This window comes from Mytilus trossulus, chromosome 3 (assembly GCF_036588685.1).
Source record: "Mytilus trossulus isolate FHL-02 chromosome 3, PNRI_Mtr1.1.1.hap1, whole genome shotgun sequence".
NCBI classification, from domain to species: Eukaryota; Metazoa; Mollusca; class Bivalvia; order Mytilida; family Mytilidae; genus Mytilus; species Mytilus trossulus.
In genome coordinates this window covers 33,550,112-33,570,658 of record NC_086375.1, presented here as the reverse complement: position 1 = coordinate 33,570,658, position 20,547 = coordinate 33,550,112, and the positions used below count along the sequence as shown (strand labels likewise).

Sequence of the window (20,547 nt, the reverse complement as noted above, 5' to 3'; positions counted from 1 at the left end):
TTTCATAATTTGACTCTGTTTTGGTAGTGAGATAATCATGTTCGTCTTTTACTTGATCAGTAACCACCAGCGTGGTGTAAGGCTTTTCATATCCATCATCTAAATATTCTGAAGAATCTCTATCCTGGTCTGATGATGTGGATGTTTGTTCTGCCGACACTTCGTCTGTATCTCTAATGGTCATTGCCATGGTGGAGCTAGCATTTTCTGCAATCATTAGAACCACAATATATCATTTTCATTTAAACAATAAAACTTCTGTTAATTAAAAACAATAAACGTCAGAGTTTCAGATTGCAGCTTCAATAAATTTTAAGATGCGTTTTAATTTCAATTTTTATCATCTTTTTCAATAATTGAATAATATCATTTGTGTCCGTTTTTCTTTAAACTCAATCCAAATCAAAATATGATCAGAATATTGTTCTAATTTAACTGTATATTATAAAAAAGGCACAAAAGAATACTGAAAGCATGGACAACTATACATTTTTCCCTGCACCCATGAGTTATTTTATTTAGCGCGAATAAATAAGCTATGTTATTACAAGTGTTTGTTATTGTCGGAGTTTACACAACTTTGTGCAACATGTTTTTTTTTCTGCTGTAGTGTGCAGGAGTATAAAATAGAACAATTAACCGTCGTCATGTAAATACGCATCATTGTCAAATAACATAGGAGTCGAGAAGTCTTCGTCATGAACGAAGTTAGAACTCGCCAAATCAGACACGTGCAGGCTAGAAGTCATCGAAGATAAACTCTTCAGACCAGTCGTCAGTCACCTTAACCGCCTTTTAAGTTCATCTGATTCAAGTGCAGTTTAGCGTTTCTCATTACATAACAGCTGACGTCTGTCGTCTTTTAATTTGCGCTTGTCCTAAGTCAGGAGCCTCTGGCCTTTGTTAATCTTGTATTATTTCTAATTTTTGTTTATTTTATATATATATCGGAGTTTAGTATGACGTCCATTATCACTGAGCTAGGATGCATTTTTGTTTAGGGGCCAACTGAAGCACGCCTCCGGGTGCGGGATCTTCTCTCTGCATTGAAAACCCATTGGTGGCCTTCGTATTTTATCTGCTCTTCGGTCGTGTTGTTGTCTCGTTGACACATTCCCAATTTTCATTTCTCAAATATATTTTATTTTTATTTTTTGCGTACGGTTTTTGTGTTATTACTTATATTTTCTTAAATCCTATATCAGATAAATATAAACTAAAATTGACCAGCAAGACATTATTTACAAATGTGTCAGCATGTCCAAAATTGTATGTCGAATCGTTGTAGGATTAACAGCCCAATTTGAAGAATTTAGAATTTTTGATATACTAACACTTCATTGATGAGTTTATTCTAAAACACCTATCTATAGATGGACTGGTTTATTGTGAGCGAACCGGTTAACTCCGCCCAGTCAAATGAAAAATAAATTGAGAAATATGTATGATAAGGTATTCTTTTAACATCATTGATTACAAATATGGTATATAAATAAAATTTGTAAACAGCAAAACTGATAGGCATTGCAAGGGCTGTACTTATATCAACATAGCCGAAATAGTTAATCGACTACTTACAAATGATTGTCTTTACAAAATGATTATTAATCATTGTTTTCATTCATAATGCTCGCGTCACACTGTCCCGATTTTTAAGCCGATGGCAACACGATTATAGAAATTTTCAAAATCGGGCCTGATCGTATCCAGATCGGGCTATTCGTAGTGCCATCTTTAACCATCGTAGAATCATCGGCCACTTTTTCTAGCCTTCGAGGACAATTTCGGGAAGGTTTCTAAATTTTTTAACATGTTAAAAAATCCCCGAAGGTACGCCCGACGTTGAGGGTTCGTATTGAGTTCGTATCACCATCCTCACCATCGTAATGTCACCGGGAATGCATCTTTGAACATCGTATTGCATTCGTGTTTCCATCGTTTCCATCGGGCAGTTTTGACATTACGATGTCTACACGAATGAATCACGAAGCTACCCGAAGGTCTTACGATGGCAACACGACTTCCTGAAGACCTCGTAAACCCGTCGTATTGCCATCGAATAAAAGTACGAAGGCGACAAGATGGAACTACGACGGCAATAAATCCAGCTAAATGTAAGTTAATTTTCGCGCTGTTCAAATACATTTCAAGTGCCATGCGCAATAGGCACTTGTCAGTCTAATAAGATAGTTAAGAAAGACGTTCACAAAACAAGTACCTTATATCACGAAGCTACCCGAAGGTCTTACGATGGCAACACGACTTCCTGAAGACCTCGTAAACCCGTCGTATTGCCATCGAATAAAAGTACGAAGGCGACAAGATGGAACTACGACGGCAATAAATCCAGCTAAATGTAAGTTAATTTTCGCGCTGTTCAAATACATTTCAAGTGCCATGCGCAATAGGCACTTGTCAGTCTAATAAGAAAGTTAAGAAAGACGTTCACAAAACAAGTACCTTATATCATATGATTCTATGAGATTTATTTTAAAATCATAAACGCGCCTCGTACACCAACACTGCTGGTACATGTATATTGGGAAACCAACTTTTTCTTCATTATTCTGATTTTTTATGTATCGTCTGAGTTGTTATTACACGTATGTTTACTCCATAACCATTTTGTTTTCTATAGGTCATATTTTGCCGCATTTGTTGCTTTCCCAACATCCTTCCTTTTGTCTATATTATTATGATATTCTCCTGGAAAGAGCTCTTTTTGAATAAAAGGGATCAACGAACCCATTACATTACATTAAAGATAAATCAGTAGACATGAGCATTATTATGGATGATTATTCAGACTAGTGCACACATTTTACAGTTCAAACAAGGTAATGCCGAGCGTGGCATCCCCTCGTATGTAACATATTGGGGGACAACTATGGACACTTTAAATTAACTATCTTTTTTAGAAGTCAACCAAAACATTCAGTAACTGGAAATAACGTTTTTTAGACATCGTATGGTCATTGCGCCATCATCGTAATCCATCGTGTAGCCTTCGTAATCAATCTTGTAGACTTCGTGAATCATCGTGTAGGCTTCGGCTGAGATATGAAGCTTAAATACTCGTCTTCGGTTAACCTTCGTATGTCCATCTTTTGCTATCGTATATAATTTCGGCACCATCGTATAGACTTCGTTATTCATCGTAATTGCTTCGGTCACTTTTTTGTATTTTAACGAGATCGGGACCAACTTCGTACGAACTTACAATTTTCGCATTCGGGTGTCCATCGTATTTTAAAATCGGGACAGTGTGACACGGGCAGTATGATAGAAGATGCAGTACACAGTACACAGCAACAAATAGGAAAAAGAATGAATTAATCATTAACCGGTAATGTCGGATGACTTTTAATTGTTTGTATGTTGTGCAAAAAAACATAGAAAAACACTACCGACAAATTTTAAGCAGCAAAAATTATCAACAAGACAATACGTATTCACAGGTTGACACAAATCTGAAATACTAATTCCGCTTGTTAAAGTTGTTTTTCTTTGTATGACGAGTGTTGCTTTTGTTTAGGCAACTAGAACAGTAAAACGTAAAATGGAAGCATGAGAAGAAATAAGGTAGGCACTGAGACAGTCAAGTATATTTCCCAATGTAATGCTCAGATCAAACTTTGCTGCAAATATATGAGGATAGAAGACAATGAATGTTTTATTACAAAATTTCATTAAAATGAAATAAGAAACGAACCAATCATAACTTCATTGGATGGGTCCTTTAGCCTGTCTATCTGCATTTGTATCTACTAACAGGTATTAAAAACAATTGGAATGTTTACACTTCGTTTGTATCACATTACGTACCTTGTGATGTGGGTTGTAGGTTATCAATTTCAATGATATCTGTATAATGAGCAATTTCGTCATAAGTCCCGTCTGTTGTTCCGACATTTATTGCATGTTCTATCCTAAAATGATTAAATGACAGGTGAAATCTAAAACAAAATTGAAAATGTGCAAAGCAGAAATCATTTGAAAATATCGTGAGAAATACTACGTATTTAAAAATTGTATTGCGCTCCCTAATATCAACATAAGCAATAAGTAAATGTTTGCACCTGTCCTAAGTCAGGAATCTGATGTACAGTAGTTGTTGTTTTTATGTAATTTATACATGGTTCTCGTTTTCTTTTATAAAGATCGGACCGTTGGTTTTCCCGTTTGAATGGTTTTACACTTGTAATTTTGGGGCCCCTTATAGCTTGTTGTTCGGTGTGAGCCAAGGCCGTACCTTAACCTATAATTGTTTACTTTTATAAATTGTAATTTGGATGGAGAGTTGTCTCATTGGCACTCATACGACATCTTCCTATACCTACAATCACAAAAATACTGAACTACAAGGGAAATTCCAAACGGAACGTCCCTAATCAAATGGCAAAAAACATCAAACGAATGGACAACAACTGTCAAATTCCTGACTTGGTACATGCATTTTCAAATGTAAAACATGTTGGCTTGAACCTGGGTTTATAGCGCTAAACCTCTCACTTGTATGACAGTCGCATTAAATTCCATTGCCCAAATTACATTGCTAACTCAACTGTTATATGACCAATGAAAACTACGTTTTCATGTTGAAGTATTTGGCTTATAAATTTCCTAGTCTTTAAAAATATTTCCATATGTTTAATCGGACAGATTACGAACTACTATTACGTGAAGGAATGATTGATCAAAGTACTTTACGAAAAACATAAATCCACAAATAACAAATAGTAAGGTTTGGATATTTTCAACACCAATTTATCAAACAAAGATTCACCGCAAAAAAGATTAATACCTCATTTTTATGACTAGGATCAATTCGAATTCAGAGCTGCAATTGTACAACATTTAAAAAAAACACCCATATATTTTGCTAGAATTTTATAAAATTATGTTCTATCTGTTAACAAAATATTAAACGCACCTTTCCCTGTGCTTCTGTTTCAGTCTACCTGAAATTGAAATATGTAACAACTGACCTCATATATCAGTAAGTGGCATTGAGTAAGTTATTTTATAAGCAATTTTGTGTTATATTCACATTGAAAATTGTACTGAAATCACTCAATTACAGTAAAACATATTTATTACAAATAGTTTATTCCAAACTAGCAAATTGTTTAATACAGTTAAATCGGAACCGAAAAAAAAATAAACGGTACAGTTTGAGACATATACACTTTTATTTTTGATAAAAAAAAAAAACAATTAAGTTAGTTCTCTGTGGTGTGTCAATACCACATTTCGTTTAATGAATCGTCATTTATTTATTAGGCATATGCCTTTTCTTGTGTGCAATATTACGTTTCGATTATGTGTTTGATATTCCGAACCATTGCATAATAACATATTTTGAACTTACGAACATATAACCCCATCCCAGCCACCAGAAGTACAATGATGATTACTGATAATAAAATGACGACGCTTTGGACGGATAAGGATGATTCTACAATTGCGTATTTGCCTGAAATAAGTCCAGCATATGTGCAATAAAAAAAAATGGAAAATGGTAAACCAATTGTACACATCTTTAAAACACATTTTGTCAGTTTTAGTTTGTAACCCGGATTTGTTTTTTCTCTTTCGATTTATGAATTTTGAACATTGAACAACGGTATACTACTGATGCCTTTTTTTTGTATTCTACGAAAATGATTTGTTCATCTGAATTAATGAAATTATTTAAAAAAGAAAAAAAACAACATTTCTTCCAATTGTGAAAGCGTTCATCACATAGTAAAAAGAAGGTAAATCACTAGCAAACTGACTTAAACAAAATCGTATAATTGTGACAATTATTAAATATATCTTTTCACAATGTGTTATTGTTGAGGGGCATTTCTTTATTAAATGCATCCATATACAGCATAATGATATATCATTCGAAAGTATATCGTCTGTTCTATCTTTTTTCCCGATCGTCAAGTATTTGTACGGTGCAATATCTATTAGATCACGATAAATGGTCGAAGGACAGACAATTTGTTATTTTACAAGACGCAAATATTTTGGCATAAACTGTCTTTTAAAATTTTGTATGGAAATAACAACTTTTAGATCAGAGACTGTAAGTCAATTGTCAAACGCATTTAAAAATATCGTCCGACCATTTATCATAGATGAAAAGAAGATAAAACCGAAATTCCGAAAATAGTTCTGACAAAATATGGCCGAGGGCATAAAAGCAACTGTGATTCTATTATTTCAAAAATTTCATACAGCATATTCTAATTGCAATTGTTTCGGTATAAAATAACGAACATACATACATGCGTGCTTTTCCCCTTCAGAGTGAAGTAAAAAAATGTTCATAAGTTGATTATAAAAAAAAACAATATCAAATATCAAAAATAAAAAAAAAACGTTTCCGAATGGCATAATTGAATGTCCCTCTGGTATTTTTCGCCCTTCTTTTACATGAAACACAATTTACACAAAATATTGAAAAAATAAAGCAGTTTATACTATGAACGGCAGAACGATATAGTTTTGAGGTAAAAATATTTTGTTTTTCAGATAAAAATCGAGGTAAAACTCGTAATCTGTATTTTTGTTTAAATGTGAAATAAATACAGTTCTTAAACTTTTTTTGAATAAAACATATAAGTATTTGAGTAACGTAAATTATGTCAGGTTATTTTCCGCTACGATGTCATTCTATGCTAGACTTGTCGTATACACAGTTTACGTAAATTCGTAATTGTATGTGATAAATTTGTTTAAATTGCATAACTACATTACTACATTACCCGTTTGGATTAGAATTTCGTCTGTTCTATTACTATCGTCAATCAAATTTCTGGAAAACATTCGAATAAGGTATTTAGTTGCTGGCTGTAATCCACCAATAATTATAAAGTTGGATGACCTCGTTGTTTGATATTTCCAGTGTATGTCTCCAATTTTTTTATATTCAACGATAAAGCTTTGGAGAACGCCACCATCAAATCCTGGTTTCCACAAAACAGAGAACTGGGTTTGTTGTGCTACTGTTCGAATAATCTTGGGCATGGCTGGGGGGCCTACAAAAAATTTCAATAAATGTTACTAGATTTTGACTCTTCACATTGAATAATCCGCGAAGCGGATTGTGCAAAATGTGAAGAGTCAAAAAATTATTTCATGGATCAATAAATTAAAAATAAATTATTGCCATTCATTATAAATAAATTTCTATCAAAAATAAGGCTAAAAAAAACTTTTTATATTATCTATATAAACAATTACAACGTACACACATGTTGGCGTATGAATACACAACGTCAGACTTGGCGTGTCGCCATATAAATTGACAACATTGAAAATAAAAGTAATACTTTTAACCTTTCAGAAGACAGTAAATACACTAAATTTATTTATTTATTAATTAGTTTTGTTATTAGAATTCAGATTTAAACTTACTTGCAGAAACTAGTTCTATTGAATGGTTTGAGCATCCAATTGCATTCTTGACATCTATTCTATACGAGGTATAATCGTCTAAAGTGTCTATTTGTATCTGTAAAGCTATGATGGTTCCTTTAACCGACACTTTCTTACCATAAATATTATCCGTTAATTTCATATTTCTGTTAACGGATTCAGTGAAATCCTTAAATCTGCTTCCATTCTTATAAACGTCGTAACTGTTATATTCAGGAACACTCACAAACTTTATTGTTAACTTTGCAAATTTGAGATAAACTCCATATTGAGTGTTTTCTGTAGAGCTGACAAAATAAGGATTGCCTACAAGAAGTTGTTATTATAGAAAATAAACAAAACTCAATATTCAACTCGCATGAAATTACATATATTTTTTTACTTTCTTCTAAATCGTCGCAATTCATGTTGTTAAAGTTATAGAAAAAAATGAACCACCAAAGATGACGCTACAACATGCATTATTAAGTGATCATAAATTATGAGTTTTGATAATGTAAAGTGCCAAAAAGAAGTCAGTTTGCATGGATTTAACTAATTGAATGGGGAATTTAATTTATCATGATTGATATTAAAATATCCCTTCATGAACCTTTTACTTTCCTTGTAAACAATATGCCAAGTCGTGATAAAGACGATGGGAAATCTTAACACTCATTTTACTCTTAGTTCTTGCATATCAAGATGATGTGCGACTATAACATAAACATTCACTGAATATTGTTGGGATTGTTTCAAATATTTTCTAGCAATTTGCTCGTTGTTCAAACATATTGTTAATTATGGTTGTCATTGACAGTTATCTGTTGACCCTTAAATAATTAAGTTCAGTTTAAAAGAAATTATTAACATTTAATCTTCATCCAGACAATTGTTCACCCTTGATTTGTGTTCCGCCAAATTTACGATCCTCCTTTTCCATTCGGATTCCTTCTTTGCAAGAAAAAACAATCAACTATATTTATAATTTGCATTCTTCCCAACGACGACATAATTGTTTTCATAATATAGATGTTCTTTACCACATGTAAACAAAAGAAATAAACTCACCATTCAATTTTAAATTATACTTTTGCATTACAAACATTCCATTAGTTGATGAAATATTATTTGAAGCCCGGCAAATGTATAGCCCTCTATCTTGATGATCTCTTTTATTCAAAATTTTAGGAATATTCAAAGTTGCGGTATTCCCCTGCTTACTTATCGGCAAAAACCTTATATGATCGTTGTATTCAGTTGTATGTTCCCAGTCCCTGAACATGTATTTATCGGGAACACCACTTGGAATACACTTCATTTTTCTTTCTGTCGGGAAATATCGAATATCGATTGTTGGAGCATCTGAAAATTGATATAAAATGTCAATTGACTTTATTTGTGCAATGAAATGAAATATATCCTAAAACTTAAAAAGACCAAAAATAGGAAAGTACATATCGTTAACGTTGATTTAATTGTCAGATTGGAACTGTAAATAAAGGCAATAGTAGTAAACCGCTGTTCAAAATTCATAAATCGATAGAGAAAAAACAAATCCGGGTTACAAACTTAAACAGAGGGAAACGTATCAAATATAAGAGAACTACGACACAACACCAAAATGTTACACACACAGAAACGAATTATAATGTAACAATGGCCAATTTCCTGACTTGGTACAGGGCATTTCATGAAAAAATGGTGGGTTGAATCTGGTTTTATGGCATGCCAAACCTCCCGCTTAAATGGTAGTGTTAATTATAACATTAAAATCACAACATTACACGACAGGGTTACAATAAATAAACAGAGAAAAGGGAGAAAATATAGCAGTATAGGACAGAGAAACAAACGAATAACAGCCATCAAAAGGTAACAGGTTAAAACATATTTGTATATACTAGACGCGCGCCACGTCCACATAAAACTATGCTCAGATGTAAAAAGTTTGAAAGCCATAACAACTACAAAGTCGAAGATCGCCGAGGACCAAAAATTCCAAAAAGATGTGAGGCCAGTGTTATCTGCCTGGGACAAACACATCATTACTATCAAGAATAATACATAGTTTTGCATGCAATAAATTTTATAAAATGACTATATAATAGATATACATGATTAACTGAAGTGGTGACTAGCTATAGAATAAAAACGAATACATTACCATATCACAGCCCTGTTAGCCATAGTCCATGCAACGCCCAAAGTGACATCACTAATAAAGCTTATAATTCTTATATATGATTTTAATATACACAAATACTTGAATGTAATTGAAGTCCTTGTGTACAACTGACATGTTCTTTTCGTTTTGTTATTTGTATTATTTATGTTGTAGCTGAACAAACAATGACGGCAACTATTGTAATTTTTAAGCTGATCAGTCATCGGTCCTCGTCCTTGATCTATCGACTGCTTTCAAACCAATGCTCATTATCATTGATTAAAATAAAATCAGGTCTGCTTTGCTTATGTGGTGTTCAACATATTCACATCAATTATTCTTTAGAAACGTAATGCGAATGAGGTAATGCTTACATATGTATGTATGCCCTTGACCCATTGTGGGCCCTGCTTCTTTAATTTTTAATATTTTAGTGTTTTTATTTTATTCACATTTGCATCAAAATTGAATACTATTCAGTTTCAAATTTATCATATTTGTTCTAAAGGTTTCAGGTACATTTATATTGTTTCTATCGTTTAGATGATACTACAAGAGGATGACAAAATGAATTCGTGAACCTTAATGTCAATAATGGTATATGTTTTACCTTATATTTTACAGTTTAAAAACAACTATGATAAAATGTGACAAATAAGATATAAAGCCTACTTCACATAAACTAAAGTGCAAGTGACATTAAATAGAGTAAATATAATAAATTGTGTCTTTAACACCTGTAGCATTTGAATAATTGGAAAATAATTAAAAATCTGAAAAAGGCGAAAAAGGCAAGGAAATAACAACAAAAGAAATATGATAGATCTGCAAATTATGAAAAAAAACATTATCTAGACATTCTTTGTTGCGGCGTTTTGTCCTTCAAAATTATTCGATGTCGGTTAATGTAAAAACATAGCATTTGTGATTGTAAAAAATTCAAATAGTTTCTAAAAACAATAAATTATTTAAACTTTCAAATGCAATTGTTTTTAAATGACTCACTTACACTGCACGACAACTTTTGCATTGACCTCATATACACCTGCTTTTGTGTCAACCCTGCATGTGTATAGGCCTGCATCATTCCGGTTAACGTTTACCAGATTTAATCTAGCATTGTTTGAGATAATGGTATATGCTCCTGGTCTTTTCCATTCTGTTGTTGCGTCTGGATCGTTTCCATCGTTGATGCAAATCAGTTGTGTTTCATCGCCTTCTTTCACAGTTAACGTTTGATTTGGACGGAAGGTTATCTTTGGAATATCTGACCATTATTAATATCACTATCATTAATAACAATTTTGATACTTTCAATGATAAACAAAACAATGTTAGTGCTAATAATTATTATTTTCATATTGTATAGCATGACAAACAAACCACACAGCATTAGTGAAAGAGAAAGGGGTAGATAATTTCGTCTGAATTTATTTCACATAAGAGCTATTTTGATTACATTCAATTATATGCACTTAAAATTCCAAGCTCTGTGAATGTCTCATAAGTTTCAAACACAATTGTGTCGATTTATACATACATCACAAAGTTATTAACGCCTCTATATATTTCAAAATAGAAGTTTATAAAGTTTTATAAATTTTGAATATATATCAAAAGGTATAGTGACGACACACTTAATTTCTAGTCATTTGGTCAATTGAGGAGAGTTATCTTGTTGGCAATCATACCACATGTGCTGATTTTTATAAAAACTTTTCATGACCCGAATTCTGATGAATGTAATGTGTGGAGCAGGATCTCCATGTCCTTCCCAAGCATCTGAGATGTGACGGGGTTCGTGTTGCTTAGTCTTTAGTTTTCTATATTTTGTTTTGTGTACAATTATTTGTCTGTTTTTCATTTTCGTTTTTAACCATGGCGGTGTCATTTTATTTTCGAGTTTCAATGTCCCTCTGGTATCTTTCGCACCTCTTTTGTATTATTAAGTCTTTTTGATACAAGTTAAAACGGTTTCTTTTAGAAAAACACTCTTTAATCATTAATTTTATAGAAACAAAATCATATTCCCTCAAAATAACAACCTGTTAACACTAAATGACAATTTGATCCTGTTTTATGAAGTTGTTTTCCGATAAATCTTGGTGTTACTCTTATAGCTGATATGTTTCCCTCGGTTTTTGTTTTTTCTCTGTCGATTAATGATTATTCAAGACCGGTATACAACTGTTGTTGCCTTTATTAACTATAGCTGCAATTACAATTCTCTTTTCAGCAATAAAAACCTTTAGTAAATACACTTAGTTGACATGCACCGAAACTTTAGTTACAGCCATCAGTGTTATGCTTGATCATTAAGATATGTATGTTGTGTGTTGGTTAAAGTTTAAACGAAACATCTTTTTTTAGATATTTTTATTATTACCTGCTGATAGTTCGACAATATAAATTACAAATTGTCGATCTTAGAGTACTTGCAGTTACTGAAATCTAGTTCAAATCCAATTGAAAATAAAAAAATAAATTAAAAAATCCAGAATAAAACATCATTTCGCTTTGTATAAGTTGAAACGAGACTGAAATGTTCTGTTCGCTTGTTTCAATGAAAGTCTGCATATAATTTGACTCTATCGTGTGTTCCTGATCTGATTTTGAAGTTGCAACAAAGTAATTATACGGTACAGCTATAAATATAAAAGTGTACGAAAAAAGAGAATACAGAGATATCATAAAAGGACATTCATATTCATAAGTAGAAAATAAACTGACAACGCTATTTCTAAAAAATAAAATAGTAAACAAAACCCAACAAAGAAAACTAAAGACTGAGCAACAATAACCCTACCATAAAAACGAGGACATCATTTCATATCATCAGGTAAAGTACATCGAACTCGCAACAGCAACTATGAGCATTCTGTGATAAATTATAGTTTGTTATCGCTTTGTGTTTGTACCTGTTTTAATAATTATTTTGCTTTTAATATAAAGCTAGATTCTTTCGTGACCCCATTATACTATGTTCTTTTAATGTTCATTGTTGTACCCCAATGACCGTGATTAAAAAAATGGGAGTTTATCGGACTGAAAAAGCAATAATTTTAACCTGCCACAAGTTAAAAAATCATGTGTATTTTTTACTCTTTTTTGTTGTCGTATCTTATTTGTTTTTGTGTTATAATTTTGGATACTTTGGTGTTGTTGGCGATAAATTCACAGCTTTTTCAATTACTAGCGATTTTTCGCTTGACATTTGTTGGTTGATAATTTTTTTATATATTGATATACTTCGGTTATCTGTGTCGCTGTCTTTAAGTCTCAATAACGTATACTGTGTTACATTTTTATTATTAAATGTAAGATTCCTTTGTTTTATTCTATGTAAAGGAAAATACATCCCCTTTTAGTATCAATATTCATCCGCATATGACAATGAGTCTATTTGGGAACTTGAGCATTTATAGAATAATTCAGCCTAACAAGTAGTCTCGTATTCTCTTCTTAAACAAGCCAAATTAAGGTTGCTAACTTCTCAATAGCATGTTTTATAAATTTAATTATAAGGAGATTTATTTGCTACATATGCCTCAACTTCTATATTTCCATTTGACCTCTTTCGATATTTGATTGTTTCTTATTATGTTTATCTAGTTAAGGTGACTATGCATATTCAGGTGTATGTAAATATATATCTGTATTACTACTTTGCGGCCGTCAAAAGAAATAAATCATTATCAAGACATACAAACTTACAAAAAACTTTAAGAAGGACCGAGGATTCCAATACGCTCTTTCCTTCACTGGTAAAAGCTTCACATTTAAACAGCTTTCCATTATCTGATTTTCTAGGTGTCAACCTGTAAGTCACAAAACTTGGTCCATTTTCTGCAACTACAACTCTGTCCGTAGACCAGGTAATATTGCCACCGGGTTGTCCACTGGTTACCCTACATTCTAAATTATGTTCTTTTCCTTCAACTGTAGTAATTTTGTCACCTGTCGCATTTACTATTACCAAGTCTGATGGATTCCCTTGTTAAAATAAGATAATACAGTGTAAGAGTTGTCTTAATGTTATTACATTCAGTAAATTCTTTTGTTATTTCAGAAAAATAAATATTTTACACAACACCGTTAAAATCTTTGAAAGGTTCTGGACGAGTGTTACACGGTTTGACAAAGCAAATAACTTTGAAACCTTGGACCTAATTTGCTATGCTTATAATTGCTGACAAAATGAAGTTATTCAATGATGGAATGCAAAATTTTGAGTGGAAGTCCGAATTTCGTATATACCCTGTATATTGTAATCACTCTTGAATAGTTTTTATGCTCAATTTACTCTTCGGATTTTTAATGCTAAAAATAACATATATTTAAGCAATTGCATATATTTTTTACTGCTCCATAAACATGAATAAAATATACGTATATAAAATGATAATAACTCTTTTCTAGTGAATATGTAAATAATAACTAGTTCCTTTCAAAATTTCGTTTAAACATATGATCAGATGATAAAGATAAGGGTGACAAAAAAGCGAATTCATAAAAGATATTAATAAATACATTGAAGATTCTTGATATTATTTGATGAAATCGTGGTGCAAAATAATTTATAAGTTTATTAGCGTAATTGTATTAATCTGCGTACTGATCAATCTCTACCCAAACAGTAATGTTTTTATGCAATAAGACAATTCAATAAATAAATAAATGATACATAATAAGGCGTTCGGTTTTAATCTTACTTTTAATTATCAAATTAAATTCTCTTTTATCACAAGTATCACTACATCTGAATTTTCCACTTTTGTCTCTGTTGAAATGGTGGATAAGTAAAATAGACTTTTTATCTGTGTCAGTTTCACTAATATCCACTTGTGAGGAAAGTTCGGCTGAAACGTCCGTCCCTACAGCGTATAGCTTTAGATTCGGTGGTCCCAACCAAGTAATAGTCCGAGTAGTATTGACGATGGGACACACCAGCTTGACTGGAGATCCTAAACTCTCGTAAATACTTCCCTGGGTTACGGCTAGATCTGTAATATAATTCATGTAAATGATTGTCTAGTCATTAGTTAAGCAATTTAATCGTAATTTTTTTCATCCTATCTATATGTAGCTTTTTTATATTGAAGACGTTATGACAAAGAGAGATGACCCAATAATAAACATTGAATATAACTTGTAGATAAACACAGTTTTTCATGGAATTATATGAATGCATATTGACCCGTTTCATCTATCCATTCATTAACCGTTACGGTTTTTAAACCATATCTTTCGAGGGAACATTGATGCGTGCATTGCCATCCATTTGCGCATAAAATAACTACATTTGCAATCAGATTTTCATTTAACACATAAACATAAGTTAATTTAGGAAGTTAAATATCATGATGAATATAATGTTGTTAACATATTTTTGAGATATTCAATTTGATAGATTTACTTGTTCTATCACAACTTTTAAATTGTATGCATGTTCATTCATTTTAAAGTAGGTCTCTGTTGTAGAAAAGTCTCATCGGAAATCAGAACACATAACTTTTTTTTTATTCAGGTAATGACTATGCAGTTGAGAATGGAAATGAGGAATGTGTAAATTAGACAAGTCGACCACAGAGAATAAGAATGAATAAAGTCAATAGTAGTATACCGCTCAGTAATAATAGCCGATACTGCGAAATTAACAGATATCTCAAACTACATATGCAAAACAAATATTTAATTTATTTTACCTACTGTTCTGTAAAAGTTAAAAAAAAAATCCTTGTGATTCGCCTTGAATAAGAATTGTGGCTGGTGTCATATTCAGATACAGATTATGAGGTCTTAGCTAGAACATATGTCAGAGGCTTTTAAAGTTTTTTAAAAGATACTTTTACACATGTATGTCTATCTCTATATGTCTTCAGCTTTAAAAAGGAAAACGAACGTCAACATTTAATGTAAAAAAAGAATGAGCAGTTAGGTTGACGGATTCGATCAAAAGCTCATTGATATACAAATAAAAATGACGATACAGTAACTTTTTACCTGACAACATGGAATCAAACAGACTTAAAAAAAAATCCAACTGCAAGTAGTCGCCATATTTTTATATGTATATTTATGTTTATATATGAGTTGTATGACTGTCAAAAGTTATCGTAGGTCATCTCGATAGTTAATTTCACGACGTCAACACGAAAAAACACACAACCCCGCTGATACATGTACTCGAGCATTTTTAATTGCTTATCTCGGACGTTTTGTAATCTGGATATACATTATTGTATGTTAAAATTAAATGTGAGCATTTGAGTCACTGCAATGAACATGAATTTAACTGCTAATATTTTTGTTTATCAGAAAATTCTATTTAGTCTGTTACCTTATATCTCCACCAGTTATTAGAACATGTATCAAAATAGCAAGATGTCTTCAAATAATTATATGTAACGGAGTAAAACCCTTTACCTTCCCTCTAACCTTGATAAGTAATGTAACAGAACAAATTATAAAAATCAGTTGAAAAGGACTTCACTCATCAAATGATAAGAATACAAAATCACAAGGTACAGTTATGAGAGTACTTACATCCCAGCTCCTTTGTTCTAACAGGGGTGATATAGGACGGATCACCCCTACCATATCACCCCATTTGAGTATCTTTGTTATCCATGCTTTCCTTTGTATTTTATCATTTTGGCGGGAATGTCAAATCCACTTTAAAACTTATAAATACTTATACGGAAAAGATCTATCAAAATTCAAGTAGAAAAAATCCAGTGTATATGCTGGGATTCGAACTCAATACCTTTAGCATATCAAGCCACGATGCATACCACTACACCAGGACGACTGGATACGAACACACTGTAATTTAACATACTTAAAGGAAGCACATGTAGAAGATTCGTTCGGTCTTTTATAATTGTCCATATACAGCGATTACTTTTACTACAGATTTGTATAGGCAGGCGTATTACTTTATGTTATCATTTGAATTTCTTCTTCGCGTGGTTAAATATAGTTTATTTTAGGTTTGAACTGTTTAATGGTGTAAATTTTATAAAAATAACATATTTTAAACATCCGTCACTTTTGATTTAAAATTTGCTACCATAAATAGCAAAGACGCCCTTTAAATGTATACAGTGAAGGCATTGTTTTGCGAACCCCTGACATCTGTTTGCTTCAATAACAAATAGTATTCGTTATTTTCTTATTTTCTCGTGGAGGTTTTAATAATCTCCAAAGACAAGGAAATAAAATGGTAGTTTTGTCTAAAAATTTACTTTTGTAATTCTCCCGTCTTTTTATGGTTGAAAATTGACAATTGTCATGGAAAGGAGAATTTTACACGCTTAGATACGAAGTCATTGGAAAAAAACTTATACTTTTATGAAGTAGTATGATTATATCTTTTAAGATTCTGATATACAATATAATTTTGAACATTTTTATACATGTTTACTCTACATGTGACATTAAAGTAGAAAAACTTGTAATACACAAGGTATACGTTTTTTGTGTATTTTCCCCTTTTCAATCATGATAGGGGATAAAGTATACAAAGGAATCATTATGTTGAAAAGTGAACTTCCAACAATTAACAATCTCAATATATTTGTCATTACAATGACAAAAAAATAATTTGCTGGAAGCTTCCGAGAAAAACTTTGGCAAAAGACTTCTGTAACGGATACATGTCGAAATTAAATTCCTCCTTCGGATTTTAATTGAATAAAAGAACAAGCTTCATCGGTAGTGCATATATCGTGACTATGTTTAAACATCAATTGGATAAGGTTCTTTGGTTGCACCAGTTATATTTTTAACAGAAAAATTGCTATGATTTTTGAAATTATCCAAATTTCTATAATTATTATTTCATATTTTTTCCATAACCGTAAGCTAACTAACAACAGTGACATATACTACAATTGTAGTAATATATGTCTCTTGTAGTATATGTCTCTGCTAACAAAAGTGATTTATCTTCCCTGAAAAAAACCCACATATTAAAAATCCCAATACTCGTTTTAACAGAAATATTTAATAATTAACTTTTTAACAACTACATGTACTGCATAAACCTACACACCTCGGGATGCCAATATTGAATTGTGTGATTCAAGTATCTTTGATTGTTCTCTACAGGGAGTGATGCGTGTATAAATATTATTAATTTTTCACACTTTTCTTATCATTTCAAGTTGAACACTTTCAGAGTTTTATCTTTAACGAGTTTTTGACTTGGCTAAGTTAGCTACATTTTGGAAAATACCCCGTGTTTACTAAATACTTTGTCATAGTTGAGACCCGTTACAGGTATATATTCTTTTAGAAATAAACATTATTGTGTAATAAAAATTTAAACGAAAATGATAATAAATTAAAAAAAATCATACAACCGTGAACGGATTGTAACTTGAATACACAACGACTAAAATCATAAAATCGCAGCATGGAGATTTTCATCTATTGTGTCAAATAAAAGATACATGTATGCAACCTTTTAAAAGGTTTTACCATGTAAATCGTTATATTAACATTTGAAACCAGGAAGAGTTTAACCAAACAAATTGAAGTCAACAGGGCCGAATTTGTGTCCTTAGTAGTAGATGTTGTAAGAGACCAATATAACGAACAATATAAAGAAATTATGTCCCGAATTGCAATATTTAAACAGTGACACTATAGATTGGTTTTGATTATAAAAATTGGATCTCTCTTTTAGAATCTTCTACACTTTATGTAATATCATAATTCAATTAAAAAGATAAAATTAAAAAAAGGCCTAAAAGAGATAAAATAAACATACATTTTGTAGCTTCTGTAAGGAGAACAATTTGACTTTTCTTCCTTTTACACACATATTTCTCATTATAAACTTAAAGACAATGCAGACTTATAAGTCAATCTTTTGTTAAGCGTCCATAGTTAAAACAACTGTCTTGCTTGAAAAACGGACAAATCACATTTTAAAACAAACTCTTTATTCGACAATAAAAAATGGAACTGTGAAACTGACATGATGTTTGATTTTTTTTCATTGCCCAAATGTATGTTATGTTAGGTTGACATTTTTTTTCAACTGGGGCCAAGTGCATGCAATCCTATCAGCAATAATTATGGTTCACTTTTCACTTTTTGCATGTTGCTTTGTTTTAACCAAGCTAGTTAAAAAAAAAATCCGAATGAAAACTTTTAGGATTAATGTATTTATATAACATGTACTTTGACAATATCACTTAATGATTGTGATGCTTTTAAAGCGCTTTTCTGTATTTACCCTTATTAATATATAAAGTTATATCACATCATACAATTAACAATGATTAATTGGTTAAAGGTGTCTTCTTAAAACTAAGGAATATATAAAGTATCAGTATGATGACCATAAAATCAGTAGGACATCATCGTTTACGAAGCTGTAACATAAAGGTGTTAATTCTGTTTATTTATGTTAACCTTGCTATCTTTACATATAAAACATGTAAAAGATCATAAACTGGAAATAGATATTTGACAAAATTTGATTACATAATACTTTTCGTTTATTTTTACCTCATGTATCGAAGAAATGAAATCGATTTTGTTTTAAATCATTCTCTTTTTCAAACTTGCCAAATTTAATAGACTTTATAGATGCATTTCGCAATCTTGCTGTTCAAAGATGAAAAAAGAAACAAGCTTTTCACCAATTTCGTCAATAGTTAAAATTCAGTTAATATGAGTTAAGAATTTTTCTCTGTTCCGATGGAATGCATTGTCTGTATGAGGATCTAAATATATTTATTAAGTCCTTCAACCAGACATGCCAAATACAATGCTTTAGGTGGGCAGATTTCTTTCTTTCTTTTTTGTCTTTTTTTTTTTGTCTTATAAAATCAAATACTTTTCATTCATTTTCTTAACAGAATTTGAATGTTTAGGCCAAGAAAGAATTATGTAACACAATAATTACGCATCTCGTATAATACAAACTAATTGAAATTATTATAAAAAAAAAACGTAATAATCCTAATTTGATTCTAAACTCCGTTTTCTGTTAAGATGACAAATCATTAAACTATTGGAATTAAGCGTAGACATCGATCAGTAAACATTCAAAACCCGTTGTGATCCGATATTTAATTATTTATGTACACAAGTTGGCGTGCAAAAATCAACAGTCTCCTCGGAAATACTGATAAACTCGTTTTCCTTTATAAGAAAATTGAGTTACCTCCCCTTTTTTTAGTACGAGTTGTCTTTCTTGACCGAACTAATAGTTCAGTATGAGATCTTTTTATAAGTTGCGCAAGTTCGCAGATCTTTATTCAGTGGGGTGTAAACCTTTTTCATTAGTAAGAGAGGTGTCAGACTGATTGTTCAACTTGCATTTTTATATTAAACTTATTCAAAAGTGGGGCGAGTCGGTATACAAGATTTGGGCATTTTTTTTATAAAGTGTCGATATAGTGTGGGCCGAATGGAAGTGGGGTGAGTTGACATTGTTTGATATATATTCATCGTGTTCGGGGGTCATGAAGGGTATACATCATATAGTAATATATAAATTATATCATAATGGTTGTGTGGCTTTCTAAACTAGATTTTATGAATTGTAAATGGTTTTTCGTCTAATCTAAAATAGCTGGGATGTAAAATAGTTATCCCACTCGGACTTGCTGTGTCTGTGTTAGATCAACCTCTAGCCTCCGGCCATCGGAGTGATCCTACACTGACACACTGAGTCCTTGTGGGATAATTATAAATTACAATTACTAAAAAATAGTTTTAAGCTTTTTACATCTCATACAAACATCCTTTATCTAAAATTAGAAAATGATTGACAGTCAGTTTTGAGGGTGGAACCTGCTATATCATTTTAGTTATAGTGCTCATATCCTTTACTTTAAAGAAGAGGTATGGTAATTACTCTTTTTGGTTCTCAAATTGAAAGCATAGTTAACTCAATATTAATGTTAATATAATCTTAAAAGTATAGTGTAAAAATGTCGTTTTTG

At 31.5% G+C, this 20,547-nt stretch overlaps 1 protein-coding gene across 1 annotated transcript; it reads right to left on the bottom strand.

Annotated features, from left to right (window-relative positions):
* Positions 1-6,744: 6,744 nt before the first annotated feature.
* LOC134710699 (nephrin-like) lies at positions 6,745-15,640 on the bottom strand. Its single transcript, XM_063571089.1, has 7 exons — positions 15,625-15,640; positions 14,293-14,583; positions 13,295-13,573; positions 10,590-10,847; positions 8,485-8,778; positions 7,414-7,740; positions 6,745-7,034 (listed from the first exon to the last, which is right to left on the bottom strand). The coding sequence occupies exons 1-7, from the start codon at positions 15,638-15,640 to the stop codon at positions 6,745-6,747; spliced, it is 1,755 nt and encodes a 584-aa protein (XP_063427159.1).
* Between the last annotated feature and the right edge of the window lie 4,907 nt (positions 15,641-20,547).

Bases quoted from the DNA above. Each gene is read 5' to 3' on its own strand.
- LOC134710699 (XM_063571089.1), bottom strand. The intron at 13,574-14,292 runs GTAAGATTAAAA...TATTTTAACAAG, and splicing joins ATTTAATTTGATAATTAAAA to GGAATCCATCAGACTTGGTA. The intron at 10,848-13,294 runs GTAAGTTTGTAT...AATAATGGTCAG, and splicing joins GGTCCTTCTTAAAGTTTTTT to ATATTCCAAAGATAACCTTC.